This window comes from Strigops habroptila, chromosome 12, assembly GCF_004027225.2.
Source record: "Strigops habroptila isolate Jane chromosome 12, bStrHab1.2.pri, whole genome shotgun sequence".
NCBI classification, from domain to species: Eukaryota; Metazoa; Chordata; class Aves; order Psittaciformes; family Psittacidae; genus Strigops; species Strigops habroptila.
The window spans coordinates 4,663,739-4,678,064 of record NC_044288.2 but is presented as its reverse complement, the minus strand read 5'-3'; the positions used below and the strand labels follow the sequence as shown (position 1 = coordinate 4,678,064).

Sequence of the window (14,326 nt, the reverse complement as noted above, 5' to 3'; positions counted from 1 at the left end):
GTGTAAATAATCCAGGTCTCTTACTGACCATCTGCTCTCACATTAAATCAGCTTCATGTCAGTCAGTTACCAGCACTGACAGTGGGGGCTTGTGCTGTTCCCTGGGCAAATGCAGCAGGGGCTTGATGCAAAAGAAAGGTGGTGTCTTTTTGGAGCTGCCTGAATATAGAATGGCACAAGGGAAGGAGGTAAAAATCCACAGAGGATGCAGGACCTGAATGACAAGGAGTTGATCTGGCTGTCAAACCATCAAGTCACCAGGAGGCTTGGTGGTACGCTGAAGCATCAGTGCTTCAAATCACAGCTCCCAGGCAGGAACTGCAGGAGTGAGCAAGAGCTGTGGAAGACTGGAGAGGAGGAAAGTGCAGTATAAAAGCACAAGTGCTATAATGGCTGGAGATAGGGGGTGAGAGGAGTCTACACACAGCACTTCACCAGAAACCTCTTGGGGTTTCACGTGGACAGCTTGAGGTACATCTTACCAGCCCTGTGGCCGGCTGCTTCTTAGGGTTACTGTGAGGTTGTCACTCTGGGAGGCATCAACTCCTACTGCTGACGTTTAGTGCTTGGCAAATGTGGTGTTCTTTCGCCTCAGGTTTTCTTGGTGAGAAAAATCACACCGCCAGACAGCAACCACCTCTATGCCATGAAAGTGCTCAAGAAGGCGACACTGAAAGGTAGGAGACTCTGAAGTGCAATGCCTCCATGTCTTAAAGAGTGCTGGGGAGATGTCACAGCAGTCACTGCTGGCCATGGCTGAGCTGGGTGGAAGAGAAGTATCTTTATCCCAGCCAAACAGCCTCCTTTTCTCTCCGTCTATAAGAGACCCTTGTTGCAGTGTTGGAGGTGGGAAAAGATCTGGCTCAAGCTGCCTGGTACTAAAGAGCTTAAGGCTGGGGACAAGGCTGATGCCACGATACTATGAGCCTTTTTCTGTGAGCTGTTCCTCTCTCTTCCCACAGTGCGTGATCGACAAAGGACAAAGATAGAAAGGGACATCCTGGCGGATGTAAACCATCCCTTTGTGGTGAAACTCCACTACGGTGAGTGTGGAGCTAGTTGGGGCACTGGGAGAGGGGCTCAAACAGGCACTGGCTGCTTTTAAACACAATAAAGAAAGATGCTGCTCCAGGCACGCTTGTCACGAGCAGGTAGATGAGCATGAAGCATCCAGCAGCAGGCTGCTTGGAGGATGCTGGAAACCTCTCATGGTCCCTAACAGGCTTCTGGAGATACCCGAAATGGAGAAAAGGCCTGGATCGGTCTGTATCCCTCAATGGTTGTTGCTGCTCTGGAGCCTTCACAACCCCCCGAACACAAATCTTTTCCTAGAAAGGTCTTTGGTCCCATGCCTGCTCTAGCTATTGAATGGGAAAGAGAGCACAGGCCAAGAGAAGGGGTTTAAACACCAGATCTTTGAGCATAAAGCATTAAATGAGGATAAATTGAGAAAGCAGAGCTAACTGGCCAAAGCAGAGCTTGGCAGCATTAACGCTGCGACTCAGGAAGGCGAGGAGAGCTTCTTTCCTGTAAAGTGACCAGTGGTTCTCTTAGGAAACAGCCCTTTCAGCAGGGCATCACTGGCTGAAAGGGAACCAGCTCCCCATAAAATGAGGATTATCTGCAATGCCAGGATGCTGCTCGTGAGCTCCAGTTTCAACATCACGGACAGGCTGTCTCATTTACCCCAAATAATCAGCCCTACCTGTGTTTAAGCTAGTAACCATGCAGGGCATCTGCACAACTGGAGCCACTGGGATTTAAGTGATTAATGTAACACCACGGAGCCCCCCCTCAGCGGAGGGGTCTGATCCCTGCTCCGGCTTGTGTTTCAGCATTCCAGACAGAGGGGAAGCTGTATCTCATCTTGGATTTCCTCAGAGGAGGTGACCTTTTCACTCGGCTTTCCAAAGAGGTGGGTATGCTCTGGCATCTTGGTGGGTTGCTGAGGCTCTGGGTTCATCTGTGCTTAATTGCCTGGAGAAACAATTGATCCTTGCAGAAGTCTTGGAGAGGGGTGGAAACAACTTCCAACCTGGTGCTAGCCCAGAGCTGGCAACAGGAGAGGGTGTCTCAGGAGCCCTGTCCTCTGCAAAGCAGCAGCACAGGAGGCAGGTCTCACCTCCACAGCAGCTTCTGCTGAGCATCACGTTAAGAAGGAAAGCAGCAGAACCATGTTGTGCTGCAGTGTTGGCTGCTTGTGTCACCTCCCTGGGACAAAGCCAGGGCAGGGAATGGGAGGCGTAAGGAGAAGTTGTGCCAGGTGAAGACAACTGGGAACATAACCTGGCGAACCTAAACAAAGAGCTTTTGAGAAACGTGCCTGCTGCTCAGCAATCTGTTCCGTTCTTTTGGTGCTGCTGCTTAATTCCTACTTCAGGATGGCAGGCGAAGCCTGGGAAACTTGGGAATGAAAGGGCAGGAGGGAGCAACTTGGATGTGAAAGGTGCAGCAGAGGCGGTCCCACCGCCTGCGTTGTAACCCCAGCGCCTGTCCGCTCCCTCTCCCTTCCTGCAGGTCATGTTCACCGAGGAGGACGTCAAGTTCTACCTTGCAGAGCTGGCGCTGGGGCTCGACCACTTGCACAGGCTGGGAATCATCTACAGGGATCTCAAACCGGAGAAGTACGTGTGGCAGAGCGGAGGCAGGGAACCCGTCCTGCAGCTCAGCCCCAGGCCTGGAGCCAGCAGAGCTGAGTGATGCCCCAGGCCAGGCAGATGGAAGGTGGCAGTGCCAGTTGACAAGGCTCCTGCTCCTCAGATCAGCAGTTAGGGCCAGGAGCGTGGTGGAGGCAGCATGTGTGTGCCACATGTCTGAGCAGGAATCCTTGGCAGTCTCTGGGCTCCAGCTTTAAGCAACTGAGAGCCTTCAGAGGGAAAAGGACCAGGTTGGGCCTCTGCGGCGATGCATACCAGCTGCATGAGTTGCTTATTCTTACGTGAGGATCCAAGGAGGGATAACCTGTGTGGGTCATTCATTCAATGTGAAGTTGAGGGTGTAGAGTGAAGGGAGCTGCTCTTGGTCCCACTCATGTTTTGGTGATGGAGCTTAAAGCAGGGGGGAAAGGGACAGATAACTTTCTCCTCTGGATTCTGGGAGCATCTCAGACCAGCCTCTGTTCTGCGTGCTTCTTCTCAGCCCTCATTGCAGACAGTAACAAGTTGTTTTTCCCATTCATGCTGTAGCATCCTCTTGGATGAAGAAGGGCACATCAAACTCACAGGTAAGGGGCTTCACAAAAGCCTTGTGTTCCAGCAAGGTTGGTTCTTGAAACGCAGAGCTTCTCTTAGACCTCTGCTCTGTGTGATTGCTCAGAGCACATGGATGAAGAGTGACTGTTTTTCTCTTACGTAGATTTTGGCTTGAGTAAGGAGGCTATAGACCACGAGAAGAAAGCCTATTCCTTCTGTGGGACAGTGGAATACATGGCACCAGAAGTTGTGAATCGCCAGGGCCACTCCCACAGTGCTGACTGGTGGTCGTACGGGGTGTTAATGGTACGTAGCCAGTAGCGTGTGTGGGGACCTGGCTCCAGCAGTAGCTCTGAAACACCCCAACATGATTCCGCATGTCTGGCAGATGTCCTGACCTGGGGATGTTCTCCAGGCTCCCCAAAAGCTCTGTAACAGCCTGTCCGGGCACCCAGCCGGGAGCGCGTGTTCCTGGGGGCAGGCAGAGCTGCTGTTGTCGCAGTGAGTGCTGGGGTGTGCAGCAGGAGGGTGTCCGTCCCAGCGCTGGGATGTCCATGTCTGTGCAGATCTAGTGCCACCATCTGGTAGGTCCTGAAGCCGAGGGCTCCCGCAGGAGCAGGCACTGGCTTGAACATGTTTCTCCTGCAAACCTTATGAACCAAGCTCCTCCTGAGAAAATATGTCTGCTGTCTTTTTAGAGCTCTGGCTTTTGACCCCTTGCAAGCTCTTTACCAGCTTTGGTGAGCTCCCAGATGAAGGTGCAGTGGGATCTGTGCAACCCTCAGACTTGCTCCGTTGTGACCTCCCCTTCTTCTCTTTCCCTCCCAGTTTGAAATGCTCACGGGCTCGCTGCCCTTCCAGGGGAAGGATCGTAAGGAGACGATGACCCTCATCCTCAAGTAAGAGGAGTTTCTCTTTCATGTACGAACAGGAGGTGAGCTGCTGCTCTTTCCCTGAGCGTGTTGCAATTTGGGGGTTCTCACAACTTAATGGCGTTATTTGGCAAGCGGGTTTGTATCAACAGTTAGTTTGAAGGGTGCAGTGTAAATGCCAAACAGATGATTGTACTTTTGGGGGTGGAGATGCTGCGCTCAACTTGTGGATTGACTTCTTTAAACCTGCAACCAATTGCACAACTTCCTCTCCAGAGCAAAGCTGGGCATGCCACAGTTCCTGAGCGCTGAGGCACAGAGCCTCCTGCGAGCCCTGTTCAAAAGGAACCCAGCCAACAGATTAGGTAAGACATTTTTGGGGGTTTCTGAATACACCTGATGCTCTGTCAGGGCCTCTCACGTCCTCCTGGGTCAGCAGCATGTTCGTGCTTGTGCTTGGTTAATGGGCTTGTTTAATTACAGCCAGGTTCCCTGTAATACCTGGCTGTGTTGCATACATGGTATCAGCCTTTGCTTTGTGGTTTAATGCAACACACTCCATGGATGCATCTTTCAGGTTCCGGATCAGATGGAGCAGAAGAGATCAAGCGCCATCCTTTCTACTCCACCATTGACTGGAATGTGAGTATCAGAAACATAAGAGCAAACTCCTTCACTACTCCCCACCAGCGGTGCAGTTCTGACTGCAGTAATAGCACGGTCAGGATGCTTGACCAGCTCTGGGAGAGCCTCCCATCCCCATTTCCATCTGTTCCAATAATCCTTCCCAAAACTAAAATCCTGTTTGTCATGTGAATAACTGTTCCATACCTGAGCTGCCCATGATCTCACCTGGGTTCGTATTTACTCATCTCTCAGGAGTAAGGTGCAAGTTTTAATTGGGGTTTGGCACAACAAGGATTGTCTTGCACAAAGCGGGAAGGAATTAGGGAAGCATTTCTGGCAAGGACGTACCTTGTTTTGTACAGAGAAGCAAGGTGACAACTGAACCAGCATTTCCCAATTGCTTACGGCCAACTCCCTACTCTACCACATAAGTTTGTTTCTTCCCTGTTTTTCCTTAAGAAAAGGGATTTTGAAGAGCAGTTTTCTAACGCTTTCGAGGCACCCAGCAAGCTCCTAGGCTGAACCTCAGCAGTGCCAGTGAGGCTTATTTCAAAGTTTGGCTTCAAGAAGCACTTAAAAAAGGCTACTTGTGAGAGTGCTGGGATACAGATGTCCTCCTAGAGCATCTCCTTGGCTGTCCCTGGGGAGATACGTGTCAGCAAAGCCCTAATGGGAGTTAGGAGGAGGCAGAACCTGGTGAGATAAATACTGTATGGATACTGCTTTTGGAGTGGGGCCGGGTTACATATAGAACACTTTTCTTTCTTGATTTAATAGAACTTGTAGTATTTCTCCACAAACTGACTCCCAAGTGCCTCACCAGCCACGAAGTCTTCCCTCAGCCTGCTGAGCTGTAAATGCTAAGCCACGGAGCTGTTTCTGTTTTGGCAAAATCTCACTCCCACTGAGCCTTTGCACCCTTCTGAGGGTATATTGACCTGTGGGAGCACTTTGGAGCTGTCTTTGTTTTGCAGAAGCTGTACCGCAGGGAAATCAAACCCCCCTTCAAGCCTGCAGTGGGGCAGCCAGATGACACCTTCTATTTTGACACAGAATATACATCACGTACACCAAAAGGTTTGTAGGAACTCACACAAAGCCAAAGTTTCCTGTGTGAAATGATACCTGTTTGCTGGTGTCAGCAGGGCAAGGTCTGCCTCCTGCTTGTGCTGCCAGTGGTCGCAGCACCGAGGAGGTGACCCAGATGTAGATATGTGGGGTGTGAAAGGGAAGCTTGGTGCTGTGTGGTGTGGTTCTTGTCTGGAATAGACTAAAGAGGAGCCATAGCTCCTGGGGAGCAGGGGGAAGGCTTCTGCTTCCACAGGGCTTGCCGTCTTCAAGCTGTCCCTCAACTCCTGTCGCAGATTCCCCAGGCATCCCCGCAAGTGCAGGAGCCCATCAGCTCTTCCGAGGCTTCAGTTTCGTGGCGACGGGGTTGATGGAGGATGTCAAGGTGAAACCAGCCCCGGCACCACTACACTCGGTTGTACAGGTACGCGGGGACCGAGGAAGAACTATTTGAAGCTGCAGCAATACCCCAGCGTGGCTCTGTGGGAGCTGAGCTAACGGGAAGCCTGCGGCAGTGTGGTTCTGTTCCGAGTTCTTGCCATCCCGTTGTTCTTTCATTTCTGTTGGCTGTCACGTGCAGAGGTTGTCAGGGCAATGTGAGTCTCTGCTTTCCTCTCCCCAGGTGGACCCATGCTAGTGGGAGATGTGTGGTTTGAAAGGTGCCACTGAAATGCACCGTGCTAGATGCAGACAGTATTAGCCCACTGACCTATATCTGCCTTGTTCTCTCCTCCTCCCTCTCCCCAGCCGGGAGGAGAAGCTGTGGGATGTAGCAGACAGCAGTCTGTCAGCTTGCTCAGTGTTGCACTTAACTCATCGCATTGCACAAACCCTTCCCTGAACCCTCCCAGCTCAACTGCTCTCCCCTTTCCTCTTGCAGCAACTGCATGGCAAGAATGTCCAGTTCAGTGATGGTTACGTGGTGAAGGAGGTGATCGGCGTCGGCTCCTACTCAGTGTGTAAACGCTGCATTCATAAAGCAACCAACATGGAATATGCAGTCAAGGTCTGAGATTTACCATCTGAACTGAACCCCTCTGTTAGATTTCTGTTCATCCCCATAATGACCAAAATAACATCCAGGAATTAAATGGCTTTCCCTGCTTGGGTAGGGCCTAAATACACAATTCCTGTGCTGCTGCACACGTAACTGCACAAGCTCTCTTAGCTGGGAATAGCAGGGAAGCAGTGTTCTCTCAGAGGAAGGACAGTATCTCACCTTTCTTTGCAAAGCTTGCTCTGGTTATGTCAGGTTTAGCAAATAAGCCAGACATAAAACTTTGGGGTTTGGAGACACAGACCTGATGAAGCAATTAGGGGATGTCTAGAGCTTGTTGCTAAAGAGAGCAGGGGACAGGGAGCAGATGTGGTACAGGATCTCTGCAAGGTTCCAAACACTCAGCTTGTTTGCTTTGTCCTGGTCCCCTTCCCACCCCCCTGTGGCTAATGCTTGTCCATACTCCTGCAGGTTATTGACAAGAGCAAGCGAGACCCTTCGGAGGAAATAGAAATCCTCCTGCGCTATGGGCAGCATCCAAACATCATCACCTTGAAAGATGTGAGTGTGACTCCCATGACTTCCCTCTATTTGGGGTTAGGAAGTGCAGGCTGGTCTCCTGGGGGGCAGAATGCAGCTCCAGCATGGGCAACCCTGCAGCCCTGCTCACTGTATCGCTCTGCATTGCTGATTTCCGCCTGCTTCTTGGTGGTAAAAGTACAAAAGGAAACTCTTGAAGCACTTTTTGGCCAACCCACTTCGTCCTCACTTTGGTAGGTGTACGACGATGGGAAGTGCGTGTTCCTGGTGACTGAGCTGATGAGAGGAGGGGAGCTGCTGGATAAAATCCTCAGGCAGAAATTCTTCTCGGAGAGGGAAGCCAGCTCAGTCCTGCACACCCTCTGTAAGACAGTGGAGTACCTGCATTCCCAAGGGGTGAGTATGGTTACACATGGAGCCTGTCTGGCACTGCACCGTGATCCGTCTCCTCCAGGGAGTAACTCTGCCTCTCAGGACTCTTAGTCTTGCTGATGTTGCTGTCCTGGCAAGCCAGATGTGGGGCCAGAGCAGGGGTTGAGTGTCCTGATGCAGTTTCAGACCTTTACCTGAGACCCATCTGAGAATGGCACTTTCTTTGCTCCACAGGTGGTTCACAGGGACTTGAAACCCAGCAATATTCTCTACGTGGATGAGTCAGGAAACCCCGAAAGCATCCGCATTTGTGACTTTGGCTTTGCCAAGCAGCTGAGGGCCGAGAACGGCCTGCTCATGACTCCTTGTTATACAGCAAACTTCGTGGCACCAGAGGTGAGCACCTTACTGACCTTCAGCTCTCGTGTCCCTCCCCTGGCTGTGCTCCCCTGCTCTGGCATACTGTGTCCTGGAAGAGGTAATTACAGAAATACTACTTGTAGTAATGAACAAATAGGGGATCTCAAGTGCAGTTGCAGTGCAGTCCTCCAGCTCGTACTGTCCTTATGAGCAGGTTTCCTTAGTGTACTGATGCTTTAAAATCCCAGTGATTTTCTAGGCTGCTTCCCTTCCTGGTTACCTGCTAGGAGAGGTGGGCTGATTTTCCACTCATTTATCTTAGTGGGGAAGAAGGAAAAAGATCCACCATGCCACGGAGCGTGCATGCGGTGTCACCACACTGGACCATGGCTTCTTTCTCACTCGTTTTGATGTGCCTGAGGGGTTCCTCTGTTCCGTGAAACCAAAATCTGATCTTTAATCCAAGATGTTGCTGTCTTGGACTCCAGCAGTTTGCAGATGGACTTCATGCAGGGGTCAAGCTGCTCTGCGCAAGCTGAAGGGAGCTCAATGACAAAAGCCAAACACTCTTGGTTTTCCTTTGCTTGCTCTGTTCAGGTACTAAAACGCCAGGGCTACGACGAGGGCTGTGACATCTGGAGCCTGGGAGTGCTGCTCTATACGATGCTCGCAGGGTAAGTGCCTCTGTCTCGCCGCAGGGGAACACTTGGATATCTCCTTGGTCTCTGCTCCCTGGAGGTGCTCCCCGCCTGGGTCACAGGACAGTAAATCAACTGCTCTCTCTTCTCTCCCCAGCTGCACTCCGTTTGTAAATGACCCCAGTGACACTCCAGAAGAGATCCTGACCCGGATAGGCAGCGGGGAGTTCTATATCAGTGGAGGCAACTGGGACACTATTTCTGACATGGCCAAGGTACGGTTTGATATTTGTCTGCGTTACATTAAAGGGCTGTGATCAAGCACAGCCAGTTCTGAGAGGCAGGTTTAAAGCAGGCTGGGGAGGGAGGACTCGAGGAGAAAACCAGCAGCATGGCTGCTATCCCAAGCACAGCAGCATGTGTCTCCCTGCTTTGTTTTAGCTCTGGCTGTGACTATTTGCATGGAACACCAACCTCGTGCTTGACCCATGTAGGGTTTGTTGCTGTGTTATACCTCCCAGGCCCACCAAAACCATCCTTTATACAAGAGATTGATGTCTGGGGACTTGAAACTTGGCCTCTGAGTTTAAATCCTAATTTGGGGGTGGACAAGTGGTATTTCTGCATTTAAAGTATGAAATCTTCTGAATTCTAATTTCCCAAACGATGCCTCTAGGATCTGGTATCAAAGATGCTTCACGTAGATCCTCACCAGCGTCTGACAGCCAAGCAGGTCCTGCAGCACCCGTGGATAACAAAGAAGGACAGCTTGCCCCAGAGCCAGCTGAATCGCCAGGACCTTCAGCTTGTAAAGGTACAAAGTCTGGGCTGGGCCTTCAGCTGGTTCCTCGTGTACCTTTGGGCTCTTTGGAGAGCAGTGGTGATGGTGGTGCGGGCAATGCAGGATGGGAGGTTGGAGGGGCTGAGGCCAGGGGAGGCAATACACGAGAAGCTGCGTTTTGGACAGGAAAACCTAGGGATGTTCTTTAATGGCATGTTGTATGGAGGGAGATTTAAAGGAAAAAGCATCATAGAATCATAGACTGGTTTGGGTTGGGAGGGACCTTCAGAGGTCATCGTTCAACCCCCCTGCAATGAGCAGGGACACCTTCAACTAGATCAAGTTGCTCAAAACAAGAAAGATGCCTTTGGCTTTCTATGTGGGTCTGGCTACTCTGGTGCCTCCTCTTGTGAAGCCATGAGTCTGAAATACCTCTTCAAGACCTAAACGACTTCTCTCGTGCCTTCTCTCCAAGGGGGCGATGGCTGCCACATACTCTGCACTGAACAGCTCCAAGCCAAGCCCCCAGCTGAAGCCCATCGAATCCTCCATCCTGGCACAGAGACGGGTGAAGAAACTTCCTTCCACCACACTGTGAGGCTGGGGGGGCTGCAGCCAGGCTGTGCGCCCCCACCCAAGACGGGGGGCAGGAGGTCGGGTGGTCAATGCCTGCACTGGAGCTCCCTTGAGGACTTGTTCTCCAAAGGCCAAGTGCCTTCCTGTTTCTGAGACTGGGCTCCTCCTTGTGTGGACTGATCTTTGCTGAGAGAACTTCACTGTAAAACTTTTTTGAAGTGTAAATTGTCAATTTTTAAAGACATCCATCTGTGTATATGAGAACTAGAATGTATAACTGATGTCAAGTGGCACTAAAAAGCAGCTCTGATTCACCCCTCCCTGTGTTGGGCCAGGTATTTCTTTGTAGCTACATCATTTCTTGGAACTGATCCTCTCCAACACCATTGCGGCTGGAAGACTGGACTGCATCACGTTTGGGATTTAGGCTTTGGGCTTTTTCCTCCCTTGAACCTTTGGATGCTCTTCCCAAAGTCAACCCTGCAGATTCCTTGCCAGCAGCACTCATGTTTGTAAGGGACTTCCCTCCCCTTCCCCTTCCCTTGTTGTGTGTGAGTGTTTAAGGTCGATTTTTCAGACTCCATTTCTTGTGCTCCCCCTGCCCAGAACCTGCTGGGTTTGGCTCATCCCTCCTCTTTGCCCTCCCATCTTCATGTTCTCCCCATCCCTCCCTGGGGAGCTTGTCACCCGCGCAGGTGGGGACGTCAGAGGAACCTTCTCCTGAGCAAAGCCGAGGCTTTGGGCTGCTCTGGCTGCTGCTTTTGCCATCTCTGGGTTTCTTTTCCTTCAGTCGGAACCTCTGAAACAAACCACCCGTTTTTACTTTAACTTGGTTCTCCAGCTCAGGGTTTCTTTCTGAATCCTACAATAAACGTGTCATTCAGTTGATGTTATTTTACTGACTGACTTTTAGCTGCAGAATAAGCGACCCGGGTCACTTCCCCACGTCGTACTGGTGTAATGATCCTTGCTGCCTTTTGGGAGAGCTGCAAAGCTTTTTCATCTGCCCCTGTGATGGGAAAAGCAGCAGGACTTTCGTAGGGCTGCACATTACACCACCTTTTCTCAGGTGCAATACCTCCCTTTGCAGTAGGAAGTAATTAGATCCAGTTGTGGAATAAGGCAGGAATCAACAGGAAAGGTGGTCAGACGCGGGCTGCGGAGGGCAATTTCTTACTCTCAGGACATTTCAGTGCGAATAGAAACCAATACTTGGAGGCAAACTGTGCTAGAAATCAACCCTGACCCACTCTGACTTGCAGGGAAGTGCTGGAGCTCCCTGGTTTGGTGCTGGCTGGAGAGCTCCAAGGACTGCAGACGGACGCTCCTCTGCTCCAGGCTGTGACCGAAGCCAGCAAAGGTTCTCACATGAATTTCTGCTACTTTTGGCTGATTGTATGACTAGAGGGGAAACTTTCTCTTTTGTTTTCCTCTTTTTCTTAGTCCCAGTTACTCTAAAATGGAGAATTCCATTTAATTTTTCTTCTCTGAGATGTACAGCTCGCTCCTCTCTACCCTCATCCAGGCAGGTCCTGCTGTCATCCCTGGAGCAGCCAGAAAGAAGGTGAAATAGTCACAATTTGGTTTTCTGTTATTTATTCCAAATACTTCCCTGGTGTCCAGTGCTGAGAGGAGGAGCCAGTGCCGCTGGATCTTCCCACTGGATCACTCGACCTGTTTTCAGACTGTTTCCTACATTGTGCTTTAAGGGTCTGAAACAGTGGATGGGGTTGGTTGTGCTGGTGGTGATCACCACTCACTGTGAACCTCTCTCAAGGGTATGGACTGTGAGGGCGGGTCTTAAACCAAATGTTCCCCCTGCTTGGCTGGTGGCTTGTTTGTACAGAATGGTAAATGTTTGCAAATACCAGGCAGGAAACACATTGCAACCTTTGCTGAACCCTCCCTGTAATGGTGCTGGTGTGAGGCCAATGGGTGACAACTCAAAGGTGTGTGGGCACTTTTGGGTGCAGAGCTTTGTGGGTGCAGGGAGAGCAGCCCAGAGCTGCTGCAGGCTCTGCCTGGCCATAAGGCAATACTTGGGGTGTCAAACCCCTCTGCCTCACTGGGGTCTTCGAGCAGAGGAACCTTGTGTTTGGTGCAGCTGCAGCTTTGGGACCTCTGTCACTTCGGAGAGCAGAGTGAACAAGGGAGGGCTCTTTGTTCTTTGCTTTCTGGGGTGCTTCTAACCAAGTTGTTTTGAGTGATCTGTAAGTAAAAATAAGTCTTGATCTTTAGTTCCGAATCAACCAAGTGCTGTTACTTTTTTAATTCCAGTCCTCAATAAAAATTGACTTGTTGATCTTTCTGTCTGTGAGAACTGGAGGTGTTTGTAACAGGTCGGGTGGACCCTCTCCTTCCCTTTCTGCTTTTGGCCTGAACAGTATTAAACCTTGGCCAAAATACAGCTGTGACCAACTGCTGTCATCTTAACTGGAATTGTGTTATTTGAGGGGAAAACTGGGCCTGTGGCAGGCTGGGTCTCTAGTGCCTGTTGCGGGGAGCCTGTGTCTTAGAGGAGACCCAACAATCTGCTCTCACAAGAGTTTGTGTCCTTCAGCTTTAAGTTGGGACAAAGAGGATATAGAGTTATCTTCGTCTTGGTTTGAAAAGGGACAAAAACATATTTAACTTCCATACATAAGGAAATCTTTACAAGGAAAACTGTGTTATCTCAGGTGTTTAATAGTTGACTTGACCTTTGGGATTTTGTCCTGTACCTCTATACGGAAGCTCAAGGGAGCAAAAATCCTGGAATCCAGCCTCGAACAGTGGAGTCAACCTGGAATTAGCCTGTGAGGAAATAGCGTGTTAATCCATAGACAAGGAGCCTGCAAATAGTATTGAACAGCTCCACATAATACAGCTTCTGTATAAGAAAGGTTAAACTTTCCTCTTTTGGGGGTAAAGCAGCAACTTTTCTGTTGTAAAGAGGTTGACCCAGCTGAGAGGCTGTTTTCCTGCTTCCCACTGCGTGAAGTAGTCATGCCTTCCTCTTAATGATGTGGTTCTGACCTCTGCCAAATTAACCAGAGCATAAATAAATGTATTTTGGCCTGATGGATGTTCCCATCATGATTATTTAGGCGTTCTTTAAAACTGAAGGTCAGGAACTTTCTCAGCAATCATCTCTTTTTCTCCTTAGTGAAACTTCACTGAGCAACTGCTCTGCTTTTCAGCTTCCACCCAACTAATTCCAACACCCTCTTCAAGTCCCCACTTTCCAGGTAGTTCATGTCATTCTTTTTTTTTCCTGTGTCTTTAGGCATTTGTGGACAGTGAATGTGCAGCTGGTGACCTCCTGGGTGCCACCAGCTCCTCGTGGTAGCCACTGCTGCCTTCCCAAGAGGGTGGGAGGCTTCGGAAACACTCGGTGCTACGAGTGTGTGTGCCGGTACGTGGGGCGGCTGCTGCGCTTTCATCTAATATTCAACAATTTAATCCCTCTTTGAATGCAAAGAAAACGTTTTAAATATTTCAAGGTCTTCTTTTGCAAGTACACAGGAGGCTCTGAATAAAACCTTCGTTCATGCTATGAAAGCTGGAGGTCCGCTGCCATTCCATTTTCTTGCCTCTGGTTATTAAAACATCAAGCTGTCTTCCTACTTAAGCTCAGCTAACTTCAGCCTTCCTCCCTTTGTGTCACACTGAACACCTGCCATTAATACTAATTCTGCTCCGGAGAGAAAATCCCTTTCAGATATGCTTGTCTGAAAATAAATTGACATGTAAAAGGTCTCTTTTGTCGGGCAGCGTGTGTAAAGTGCTGGGGTAAGAAGCTGATCACTTACAAAAGGAGCCACTGACTCTTTAAATGATGTGTGGGGAGGGGGTTATAAATGTTCCATACGGAGGGCGATGCTGTAAATGGGCTGACGGGAGAAGGAGTTGCCTGGCTGCAACCTCTGGTTGGTGTTAGGCTTGAAGATTTGGGGTGAGTTTTGGCTAAACCCGTGCTGATGAAACCACTGCGTTGCCTCGGGTTTTATCCTCATTGCCTCACGAGTGAGGACTCGTTGAGACCCATTGAGAGACTTCTAATTATTTTTAGGAAAACTGGGGTTATTAAGAATACCTCTTTGCTTTTTAACACATGCAACAAAACCAAAGAGCATTGGTGGGGAGACGTTCGATGTAGATGTGTAATGAGCTCCAGGACTCTTGTTTTGCCTGGGACAAAAGTTTGTATCACTTTTCATTAGGAAACAGTAAAAGAATCCATGTTTTGAGTGTTTATTCTGTTGTACAGAAGCAGTCTGAGACAGCAAGAGGTAAATATAGTTATTTCTAGTAGAAAGAATTAT

The 14,326-nt window shown here is 49.9% G+C and overlaps 1 protein-coding gene across 5 annotated transcripts in view; it reads left to right on the top strand.

Moving 5' to 3' along the window:
- The window catches only part of RPS6KA1 (ribosomal protein S6 kinase A1), a 39,424-nt gene extending 27,093 nt beyond the window's left edge, over positions 1–12,331 (top strand). For all 5 annotated transcript variants that reach the window (XM_030505211.1, XM_030505213.1, XM_030505214.1 and 2 more), the window contains 19 exons: positions 596–677; positions 963–1,043; positions 1,836–1,915; positions 2,518–2,624; positions 3,186–3,223; positions 3,355–3,497; positions 4,020–4,090; positions 4,340–4,428; positions 4,641–4,705; positions 5,665–5,767; positions 6,055–6,182; positions 6,639–6,764; positions 7,227–7,316; positions 7,533–7,691; positions 7,902–8,063; positions 8,625–8,701; positions 8,823–8,940; positions 9,342–9,479; positions 9,922–12,331. In XM_030505211.1, the coding sequence (XP_030361071.1) occupies positions 596–677; positions 963–1,043; positions 1,836–1,915; positions 2,518–2,624; positions 3,186–3,223; positions 3,355–3,497; positions 4,020–4,090; positions 4,340–4,428; positions 4,641–4,705; positions 5,665–5,767; positions 6,055–6,182; positions 6,639–6,764; positions 7,227–7,316; positions 7,533–7,691; positions 7,902–8,063; positions 8,625–8,701; positions 8,823–8,940; positions 9,342–9,479; positions 9,922–10,044 (1,980 nt within the window). In that variant the 3' untranslated portion in view covers positions 10,045–12,331. The remainder of the gene's footprint in view (positions 1–595; positions 678–962; positions 1,044–1,835; positions 1,916–2,517; positions 2,625–3,185; positions 3,224–3,354; positions 3,498–4,019; positions 4,091–4,339; positions 4,429–4,640; positions 4,706–5,664; positions 5,768–6,054; positions 6,183–6,638; positions 6,765–7,226; positions 7,317–7,532; positions 7,692–7,901; positions 8,064–8,624; positions 8,702–8,822; positions 8,941–9,341; positions 9,480–9,921) is intronic.
- The last annotated feature ends 1,995 nt before the right edge of the window (positions 12,332–14,326 follow it).